This window comes from Haemorhous mexicanus, chromosome 2, assembly GCF_027477595.1.
Source record: "Haemorhous mexicanus isolate bHaeMex1 chromosome 2, bHaeMex1.pri, whole genome shotgun sequence".
Taxonomy (NCBI): Eukaryota; Metazoa; Chordata; class Aves; order Passeriformes; family Fringillidae; genus Haemorhous; species Haemorhous mexicanus.
The window spans coordinates 47,022,635-47,034,498 of NC_082342.1; the positions used below are offsets into that span (position 1 = coordinate 47,022,635).

Here is an 11,864-nt window from a genome sequence, read left to right on the forward strand (position 1 = left end):
ACTGCAGTGGGGATTCCTTGACTGGGAGAATGAGAGGCACAAAGTGCAAGACTGCAAACCCAGATGGACAGTCCAAATGACACAGAGCAAGGGCTCACTTATTAGCAAACTCAAAGCAACACAAGCACAAAGTGATGCTAACAGAATATTTGCTCTTTCCCTAAAACCCAGGCCCAAATCCCACTTCTGAGGGCCAGCTCTGCCTTATCATCAGAGACCTGGGTAGCCCAGCACAGCCCTGCAATTCTGCCTGCTCCTTCCAGGCTCCTGGAAGGGAAAGAGACGTGCATCAGCAGCACGGCACATACTTATCTGCCTTCCTACAGGAAGCTGTACTTTGTAGAGGATGCTGATTCTCTGAAGCCATTAAAATGACAGATGGGGAATTCCTAGGAGGAGTTTGATTACTGATTTCACAAGCCCAGGAACTGTGGGCTCTTCAAGCTGGCTCAGGATGTTTAAGCAGGCGACGACACCATCACAGCAACCCAGACACAGTCACGCCTCAGCCTCCTGAGGCCGGCCACGGCTGTGCCTGACACCTGGCACACCACACTGGGAATTCTGCTCTGGCCAAGGCTCATGGCTGGGCTGGGGTGCCAGCAGGAACCTACGCCTGCAATTGGCCAGGCTCATCCCTCCAGGCACTGCTCCAAAAATAACTTGGCCCAAAATAGAACTGTGGGAATCCCTGCCTGAAATCCAGCTTCAGAAAATGCAATTATTGACCATGTCCCAGTGGGACCAAGGCTCTCTTTGAAGTCCATGTCCGCAGGCTCCAAGTGTGTAAGTCTCTCTGGACAGAAAATCACCCAAACAGGTCATCTATGTGGTTAAATGTCTGTAATGCTGCAGAGTTTCTGTTCTACAGCACTTTTTAAAAAATGCAAATTGAAATGCAAGTAGGAGGAACAAGCAAACCACCCCGCTTTCATATCACACTGTACCACAGCTATTATCAGCTCAGGTCAGGAGAGGGGTAAGGAATGCTCCAAAAAATGGTTTTACGTGGTCTTTATTTAAACAAAATGTGCAAGTGGAAGCAGAGGTTTCACATTCCTCTTTGCTAAGCAAGTTTATGCCTTTTACATTGGATAATACAGGCTCTTACAATACACACTGCAGTTTTACACCCTCCAGAACCCAACACTGATGCCAAACAAGCCAGCATGGTGGGCTGGGAGTACGGCACTCACAGAAACTACCAGAGGAGACAGCCACATCAAGCTGTCCCTGAGCATCTTACACTTTACAGCTGGGTCACTGCAGACTGAAAGAATTACACCATCACAGACCCATAACAAACATTAGCACAGGCAACAGATGGGAGAGAGTGAAAAATGAAGGTTCCCAACATCCTCAATTGACTGAAAGCTAATTGCTGTGGCATGCTGTGGGTGCTACTGATGTCTGTGGAGGCACACACTGAAATCACCTCCAGGGTTTCTGAGAGTCTTTCAATCTTGATAAGACTTCACAAGGAGCCACATGAGGATTACAGTAATCAGGACAACCATGAAGTTGAGGCAAATTTCTCGTGTGGAACGTTCCATTTTTTGGGAGTAACGAGGAGAGAGCAGAGGTCAGCAGGCAGAGCAAAGGGAAAACTCCGGTGACTTGCTTGGATGTGTCCTTGAGCTCAACCTTCAGGTCACAGGCTCTTAAAAAAAAAAAAAAAAAAAGAAAGAAAAATATGTAAAGGACAGATGCATGAAGGTGGCAGATTCCGTAGAGTTTTTTATGTCAGTCTAAATAAATGTTGTTTCAGTGGCCAGGAGTCAGTAAGCACTGGGGTGCTAAGAAGTAAAAGCCATCTTTGGCAGCTTATCACCTTCTTTGGTTTCCATCAAGGACGTTCCCAGTGTCACCCCAAAATACAGTACACAGAGGTGAGCAGTCTGTGGAAATCAATGCTGCTTGCTGCAAGTATTTTCAAACAAATAATGCCCAAGACCCATTTCAACAAGTATACATGGTAAATAGACTTCTGTTGAGAGTTTTTAGCTTCCTATATTTGTCAGTGTATTGTTTTAAAAAAATAAATGCAAACTATTATTTTATAGAAAAAGATTAATAAATGTGAATTATTTGTTACTACTAAAAGTACAAGGAGAACCTAAGATTAGACATTTTAATTTCTGACGAACTGCACATATTTTGTGAGTCATTTCCACAGATGAAATGGTATTTTCTCAATAAAGTTCTGCCTTTCCTGAAATTTCAAGGAAAAATTGAATTGAAAAATGCTCATATTTCAAAAATCCCATTCGAGTTGTACTCATAAACTTTTCTGTTGGTTATTGCTTTTATTTACTTTATGACAGCATTTTTTGAATACTTTCGAATTAAAGTATTCTCTTTTCTCTACATGAACTCCAATGATTTTGGAGTTCATGCAGAGAAAAGAGAATACTTTACTACTAATATCCTGCACTAATCTCTGCATACCATGTAAATGAAATAAGAACCCTTAAACAAATGAAACATTTGTTTAAATGTTAGTCTGAAATTCTTAGTCTAGACAAAGAATTTCAGCCACACAGCTAGATTAGGCTGTAACATCTCTGGTGCAAATGAGAAGCCTTGGGACCATACCAGCATGAAGACAGAGAGTTTCAATTGAAATTACTTTAGTTTGCAGATTAAATATTAAAAGCCTAGTGCATGCAGTTAACAAATTCCTACATTTTCAAGTTGTTTTGCCAGCCTTCTATGTCCTTGCACATGAGAAAATCTGACCTAATAAGTAAGCCAGTTCTTTTACCTTGAGGAGGTAAATGGAGCCCAGTGGTTCTGCCTCTGGACTTTGGGTCACTGCAGATAATTTTTCCCTCCAAGCTTCTGCCTATCTCCCACTCGGTCTGGATGCTCTGTCCCTGTGTGGGAACTAAAGTAGGCTGAGGGTGGAGACCAACAAGAGCATTGGCAATCCAGGTGCTGACATCACCCCCCCCAAATAATTTTAAAGAGCTAAGCTGGGCTGCAAATTTGGTTAAGGCTGTTTATGCAGTGGGCTCTGTGGGTGGATTTGCTTCTTTTGCCACGGTGCTGTACTAACAGCAGAGTTGTGTGCATCTCTTGGGAGTCAATTGGATCTGACAGAGAATTTCATACAATCATAGAATGATTTTGGTGGGAAGGAACCTTAAAAATTACCTGTTACAACTCCCCTGCTGTGGACAGGGACACCTTCCACCAGACCAGGTTGCTCAGAGCCCCATCCAACCTGGCCTTGAACACTTCTAGGAACTGGGGCACCCACCTTCTCCAGTGGGCAACCTTTTCCAGTGTTTCACCTCCCTCACAGTGAAGAATTTCTTCCCAATATCTAATCTAAACCTACTCTTTGAGCTGGAAGCCATTCCCCCACGTTCTGTCACTACATTCTTTCCTTTGGCCTGTTGGTGTTTTCCCCACTGTGGAGAAAGGGAAAGGAAGGCACTTGAAGACTTCTGTGTGCAGAGCTAAGGATCTCAAGACCATTCCCAGGATACAGAGTTTGTCTACTCATCTACCTTTTTGAGAACAGCTGTTGCTGTTCCACTTACCTATAGTCTGCGCAGCTTCTTGAGTTCATATGCATTTAAAAGAGAGTGAAGAGGAGCAAAATATACTTTTCATTTCAATACAAATAACTGAAACAGGATAATTTCCTGGATAGGAAAGTTTGGGACTAGTTTGTGCTGAAAAGTACAAAACATTTCTTTAAAGAACTGTTGACACTCTTGCATACTCTTCCCCCATTGAATTTCAGTGCTGGTGTGAATGCTTCAACTGTCTGAGCATACAGAGGAGTATTTCTGCCACCATGCAGTGTTTCACCCCAGAAAGACACTGCTCTGTGGCTTAGAGAGCTGTAACCCCCACATTCCCTTATCTTTGCTCAAGGCACTGCTGGAAGTTGCTGTAAACATGAACAAGAAGTGGCTATTTGCTCCCTTTGAACTGGCACCACAGGGCGAGCTGGAATGAACTGGAAGAAGACAGTGCCGTGGGTTTCCCCCTACTTGGAAAATACAAGTATTTCCACTGAAGTCAGAGGGTCACTTCTGCCATACAGTGCTGCCAGAGGAGTGGGGGGATCCTGCTCAGGTTTAAGTGTGTAAGGCTAGCCACAACACCGACCTTACTCTCACTGCCAATCACCGTCTGATGCATACCATGCAGATAATTTATTGATTCTGATGCCTTTTGTATATTTATATTCAGGCATGCTGGGACATATTTTAGCTCAGAGTATCCAAGCTTGTTTGTCACCATCCCCCTCCCTGAGCTCCCAGGGAGCATCATCACTGGCACTCACATCACGGGACCACGGCCGGAGAGCAAGGCCAGCTGGCTGGAAACCTACCCGGTGGAAAACACAACAAAACAAATAGCTGTGGGTAACCAGGGGGGTGGAGGGGAGGGTTGCTTGGGTTTACTGGATGATCTCCCTAAATAGTCTTCCCACGGGATCAGTGGAGGTGGGAGGGGGATTGGAACAGCAGAAGATTTCCTTTTCATTGGTTTGACTGCCTTGCCACTGCCCTCCTACACAGCCAGGCAGCACGTTCACAAAAGCCAGCTTGCTGCGTGGGAGCCTTGTGCTAAAGTACACAGATCAAACAGCAAAGGCTTTAACCCTTGCCTCATTCAGGAGTTACATGTCTAAGTAGGTTTGCAGGGTCCTGTTACGATGCTTGCTCTGCTGAGCCATCCTTTTAGGGAAGACTTGGGCAAACATCCCACACTTACAGGGATTTGGGAAATCCAGGTTGAAAATGCTCCTTTTAGCCAGAGGGAATCAAGATTATGACTACCATGAGCGTACCCTAGATTGTGTCTTCCCTTGGGATGTTCTGAAGCAGAAATCTGTAGATTTCTCATGTTATACCTCATCTATTTCACTTGAATCACATAAATCTTCACCAGTGAAAAGCTGAAATGTTTGAATGCCATTCACCCTAATTACTGAATGTTACACAGCACTGCCCAAATATTCCCCTTGGGCAATGGAAACCTTGGGATTTATTTTACTCTCTGCTAACAGAAAACTAATTTTTAAACCTAGAACCCATCAGCTCTGGTCCCCATGCTCAGGTCCCCTCTGCTTCCACATTGACAGAGAGCTCCTTCTCCTCTGTCCCAGTTCATTTTCTTCTTTAATGCCCTGCACGACAGCTAGAAAATTCCCCTTCTTCAAGGCAGGGAAGCAGCTATATAAACGTCATTAATCACAATACACACAATAAACACTTTAACTCACCTCTACAGGCATAGATGTTTCTCTCATTTTTCATGCTGAGGATCTTGCAGTAGACCATGGATGAGCACATAGGATCACAATTATTCATTGTTGAACCAGAACCAAGTTCAGCTAACCCAACACACTGACTGGTAGCTGGGGGAAGTATATAGAAACACAGGAAATATAACATGATCTGTGCCTAGATATGCTCAAACATCTGGGATTCTGTCTGTGGGGATTGCTAGATAGAGACTACAATCAGGCTGCGTTTATGGCTCCCTCTTGCTCATTCCATGAATAATTCTAGACCAGGCAACTTGTTAATAGTTGAGCTTTACCTATATATTACATATGTATACACAGACACACACACACAGACTTGTGAAAAAAAATGGGGCTTAGCACTGACCAGGAGGTCCAATAAACACCCCTGAGCTGTGGAATTTTCCCCGGATGCTAACTGTGAATCCAACCAGTGTCTGAACATCTGATTTCAACTCACCACAGATTAGAGTTTGTGATTGACCAGAGGCTGAAATTTCTGCCCCCTCCACCCAACTTCCCCCCCACAAAAAAAAAAAAAAAAAAAAAAAAAAAAAAAAAAAAAAAACACCACGTTTTCCTGCTCTTTATGAAAAAGCATAAAGATGTAAAGACTGTTTCTTTTAAAAGTTGGTCTGTTTATCCCAGTGATTTAGTACTGATTAGGAAAGCAGAAAGGAGAGAAAGAGAATGAATGTAGTGATTTTACTTGAAATGCTAATCCAGAGGTTTAGATACAGTGTTGAATTTTTTTTCTCATTGTCACTTTTTCTCCTTTTTCTGGCAGATCTGAATGTTCTCAGCTTTCATGTGGCAGAGCCAAAACTCCATTTTCATGCCTCGCATACTCAAACTTAAGGCTCCAGTCTATATTTAAAGTTGCTGTGACTATCTCACGTTCTTCCCAGCCTACTAATCAAGTACCATATAATCTTTCAAAGCCATTCTTACACAGTTAGAGGATATTGTGCTCATTCTTGCTCTCAGCATTACCTTTCTTACCAAATGCAATATATTTATGTATAAGTAGGGGCCATGAGTCACACAGGTGTTTACAATTGCTGCCAGCATAATTCCTCATTCTCTGTCAGAGCTCATTTCTTTTTATAATATTTTCATCTTGAAAAAATTTATTAGGTTCTGGGTGTTGTTTCATTAATTTTAAACTTCAAAAGATACTCCTTTTATTTCTCTACAACATTTTCAATTGGATAAGTATTGCAATACTGTGAGACAAACTACAACCCTCTGTGGCAGTGTACTCTAGGCCAATAAAAGACCATGTGCAACCCTGAACACAGAGGGGAAAGAAGAAAACTTGAAATTACTTCTAAAGCACCAGAAATGAGAGGTAAGATAAGAAGGATAAAGCAAAGGGGGCCTAAATTTTAAACTTTTATAGCTGGCATCTCAAAAAAAATTAAATGTCAGGTCACAAGTGAAGAAAACATAAATTCCCCTTCAACAGTGGTCACCCAGTTACTCCAGGGACAATCAAGTAGTGAATATCATTAGGAGATTAAATACCACAGATGGAATTATGCAAAAAATTCTGTGAAAGATAGACAAAAATGGGTGTATTGTACATCTTGGCTCCCATATTCTTACATCTTACTTGTTCTGAATGGAGTTGAATTCTGGGACACAGCCTTTGTCTTTCTCAGGGCTTTACAGAAAACCATTAAAAGCCAACTACTCCCCATGATGCTAAATGTCAGACCTTGAAGTTAATGAGTTTCTTCAGGAAGATAGCTAAAGGCTAGTAGGGAATTCATGGCTATGCACTGGGATATGCTATCACTGCACTTGCTTGTGGAGACAGTACTGATGGAAGCTATGGAGAGGGTTTTGAGCTTAAACTCTTGTAAAGCTAATTTCAGCAATCAGGATCAAGGTCACAGACATGCAGATTACTGAGGCCACACACTTCCATGCCACCTTAAAATGTGCTGGCAGACAGAGCTGCAGTTTGGGCAGACAGAGTAGGCAGGAGCACATTAAATCCCTGGGAATATGAACCCCTGCATTGGCCCATCCTCAGCAGCACAGTAGTTGTGACCTTTGCCACATCTGTCTTCCAATAAATGCCATTTATGAGGTTTATGCTTGAACCAGCAGACTTCTGTCCACAAGCATAAGGCACTAGCAGAACAGACCAAAAATCTAAACAGCACTGGCTCAAAGAACAAACAATCTGCAGATTAGTAAGGAAATACATGACAGGGATTGATGGCAGAAGATGCAGTGGAAGAAGAACACATTCAAATCAGAAACAAAATCAATCTCTTTAAATGTGATTTCTGAGTGGTGCAGGAAATTTCTGCAGGTGATGGAGGAGAGACTGATGCAGCAGGGTCAGGGACCCAGGCAGAGAAGTACAGATTTCTGTACTCAGGCCATGGTGTTCAGTGCTTTTGCATCAAGAATTATTGATGCCCTTGTAGCTATCAACATGTCACAAGTCTCCTGCAAAGGGTTCAGCTATCCTGGAACAGGTATGGGCACAGAGCAACAAGGGTGGCTGTGAGCCTACAACCTGTTGTTTGCATCCTGGTAAACGGGCATAAAAGCAAAGACAGGTTGCTTATCTCTGGCAATAGGAGGGGCAGCTTTGTAAGTAACTGTAAAGTAACTTCTGGGTAGGAGTTTGGCCACGAATTTCCACTGATGTCAGTCTGGTTCTCCCCTTACTCTAGCACAGAGTGAGGCATCTGTGCACTTACAGCCTGTTTTGATCTCTTCCACGGAAAGAAGTGAGTCTTCAATAAAATATGTCTTGGCACCGTGAAGAAATACAATTTTTATCTCTGTGAACAACAATATCAGCACTACTGGTATGTGACAAGCTTTCAACTTAACCCATACAGCTGTTGTGTGAGCTCTCACATCTCTGAAGTCACCTCCAAGGCAGCCTGCAGCCCCTCCCTGAGCAGGAGCTTTGCCTTTAGTTACTAAGTGGCCACCAGCTGCTGTGCCAACACACCCTGGTACCTCCAGCCAACTGTTTGTGTGGGTTTGCAGGGCTGTGGGCTGATGACACTGCCTCTGAAGGCTCCCAGCCCAGCTCTGCTGCAGGGCTGCCCTCACCCCGGGTGTGCTGCGTGGTCCCCCTGCCTCTGTCACCTTTACCAGGGACCAGCAAGCACAGGTGCCATTCAAGAGCACGTGCTGCCTTTCAAGAGAGCAGCACTATTTCTCCTCAGACAGACAACATCCTGCCCAAACCCTCAGGACAAAGCTGTGGCAGCCACAGGGGAGTGTTAAACACCCCTGGCTGGCGTGTTTAACACAGAGAGGGGTGTGTTCCAGAGGGATGATGTCCTAAAGGATTGGCACTGCTGAAGGAGAATGCAGCGGGAGAGCAGCCTGTGAGTGCAAAATCAGAAAGGAGTGGAGGGCACCACTCTCTGTGCTCCCGGGAAACAAATCCTTTGACAGCCCCACTTGAGTCCAACAGACAGTCCCACCTGAATCCAACAAAAGAAAAACCCTGGAATTCTGACTAAACCTTGGCCAAACTGGGTTCTCAAATACCGCTCCAAGCAGTAACAAATTCTGCGTATGCCCTACTTGTTGGTGCAAGCTTTCATTCCCTCCCATTCTCACTACTTCACAAACAGCAACAGCAAACTCTTTGACAAAACAGTGCACTTGGTTCAATGAAAAAAACCCAAACAACAAACCAAACAAAAAAACACCATGGTGGGGACCTCACCCTCAGCCAGGAGATCATCAGGAGATCATCAAGAAGTAACTACCAGCAGTAGGCTGGTATTTATATAATCCAGCATCCACAGTAAGAAGACAGAGACCCCACTTCTGGGAATATGGAACGGAACTGTCCTTCCCTAGGGACACTCAGAGAAGCATGTGAACAGAACCAGCAAGCTGAAGCCTTAGCCTGGAACCTGTCTGGGTGAAAAAAAAGGAAAAAAGAAAACCAAACCAAACCCCAAACAACCAAAGAAACCACCCCAAAAAATCTCAAACACCACCAAGCAAAGCAAATGGAAAGCAACTGCCCTGCTCCTGGAGTTATGGAGCTCAGAGGTACACAGCAAGCCACACACTTTCATCCAGAAATCAAGAAAAAGAAGTGTGGGGGTCTACGAAAGAGAATGTGTGGGGTGAGCTCTGGGTCCAGCTCAGGACTGGTAGAGAGGAAATCCCACTAATCTGGGTATCTGTATTAGAAGCATGAATATTGTGATTTTAAACTACAATAAAAGCTTATCTCTATAAATGCTTCACAGCATGAACCCTGTTAAAGCCCAGTTTAGCACTCACCATCAATTAGATACTGGGTTTTACAGCAGTCTGAGTTTCTGGATGCTGTAGATAAGAACCTTCAGACAATGCTTGGAACAGGGTGAAGCCAACAGGCCTGGAAGCCCTAATGCTTCTGCAAGATTTAGGTGTCCTCTACAAATATAAATATATATGATGAATAGATAAACTGCCACAAAACAGGATCTAAAACATCTCTTCTGACCCACCACTACCTCAAGCCCCCCTTGCAGAGATGTTGACACTCACATTTCAGTACTATCCATTGAGACAAATCCAAAGCCAGTGTTATTTAGCAAGAAAACTCATGAAGGATCTCATCCTTCTCTCACTGAATTCCAGAGGAATCTTGCTAGGGGTTTTAGCAGGGGCTGAGCAGAACCCAAATCATTGAGTTACATTGCTGTGTGTGCATTAGGAAAAACAGAACTAATAAGGGCTTGGTGGAGGGGAAGGCAGGAGCAGATCCTCTCTCAGCACAGATTCACCCTTCATTTTTTAAGTGTTTATACACAGCCAAAGAGAGCCAAGAAGTCTCTAATGACTTTCTAATCACAGCAGTCATTGACTCTGTGTGAGTGGGATGAAATCTAATATAAAGCTTGACTCAAGACAATGCAGACCAGAGTTTTGTAACAACTAATGAAAATAAATTGTTTTTCTTTCTCAGAGCAATGTACTTTCATGGAATTTTATGAAAAGATTGAGAAGTAGAACCTGGTTACTCTCAACAATTCAGTAACCCTTTTGTCTCCAGGACTCAGACAATTGCTCCAGGCTATGAAGTGCACTTGAAAAAACTTTTGAGACCGTCAGGATTTAATCCAGAAAAAAGTTTGAACAGCCAAAACAGCACCCTCAGCCTGGGCCCCACCAGCGCTCCTTCTTTCCTCTTACTTAGTCAAAATCCACATCTCTTACAATTGCTCTTCCAGCCTGTTTTGATGGGAGTACGTTCTTGGTCTTGGAAAGACAAGTGTTGAGAGTGAACAAAAACTTTTAACAGGGCTACTGACTAGTAATGTATTGGGAACAAAGTCTTTTAACACTAGATAGCTGCATCACTAAGCTTAAGCTTCCTCCATTGTTTGAGATAAATGTTCTTTGCCCTCTTTTTGTCTTAGTAATCACAGTTTGTGCATCTCTGATGAATAGCTAAACCCACTTTTTGCTTTCTGCAAAATCAATTCACACATCTCCTGTGAGCAGATGGAGGCTTCATTACCTGAGGGTGTACAACTGCAGAGAGGAGCAAGTGAGCAGCACACAGACACCCACTCTTACGCCCACAGACTTCAGTGTTATGTGGCTAAGGGGGAAATCAGAGATCCACTCTCTGCTCAGCTACCATACCTTTCCTTCCCTTCCTCTATTAATACATTATCTTTCATTCCCTGCCCTGGAAACTACTTGCTTTGCCCTCTTGGGGCTTGGTTGGGCAACTGCTAATAGCAAACCTGTGCAGAACCAAACCAGCTGTCAGCATGACTCTCTTTGGATCATGGACATAATCCTGCAGCAGTGAAGCTGACCTGCCACGGAGCACTCAGTGTTTATGGCAGCTGGAGCAGGGCGCCCCACCTTCCCTTCACCCTTGGTAACCATTTTGCACAGTGAAAACACTTCATAGGTGGTTACAAGATGCTCTGCTTGAAAGTGCTGTGTTGAAAGCATTGGCTCAATGCACCTCTGGCATCTGCCCCTCCAAAGTATCTTCCAGTTCTTCTTTATTAGAAGGCATGTTATCTGCCATCTTCCAGACCTTTCTGCATCACAGGACATACTTCCCAGGCAGGTAGTCTAGCTAAATTGTGGACAAGAATTAATTCCTACCCATTGCAGAACATGATCCAGAGTGTGCCCAGGTGGCCCAGAAGGCCGATGGCATCCTGGCCTGGATCAGCCAGGGTGTGGCCAGCAGGAGCAGGGCAGTGACCGTCCCCCTGTGCTCAGCACTGCTGAGGCCACAGCTCCAATCCTGTGCTCAGTTCTGGGCCCCTCACTGCAAGAGAGACATTGAGGGGCTGGAGCGTGTCCAGGGAAGGGCAACGGAGCTGGGGAAGGGTCTGGAGCACAAGTCCTGTGAGCAGCAGCTGAGGGAGCTGGGGGTGTTCAGCCTGGAGACAAGGAGGCTCAGGGGGGACCTCATCACTCTCTGCAACTGCCTGAGAGGAGGGTGCAGCCAGGTGGAGGTTGGTCTCTTCTTCCAGGTAATAAGCAACAGAACAAGAAGAAATGGCCTCAAGTTGCACTGGGGAGGTTTAGATTTTATTAGGAAAAATTTCTTCACTGAAAGGATTACCAA

At 44.2% G+C, this 11,864-nt stretch overlaps 1 protein-coding gene across 1 annotated transcript; it reads right to left on the reverse strand.

Moving 5' to 3' along the window:
• Positions 1-999: 999 nt before the first annotated feature.
• SLN (sarcolipin) lies at positions 1,000-2,894 on the reverse strand. The gene is made up of 2 exons (XM_059840366.1): positions 2,765-2,894; positions 1,000-1,660 (listed from the first exon to the last, which is right to left on the reverse strand). Exon 2 carries the CDS (start codon positions 1,551-1,553, stop codon positions 1,458-1,460), a length of 96 nt encoding a protein of 31 aa, XP_059696349.1. The 5' UTR covers positions 1,554-1,660; positions 2,765-2,894; the 3' UTR covers positions 1,000-1,457.
• Between the last annotated feature and the right edge of the window lie 8,970 nt (positions 2,895-11,864).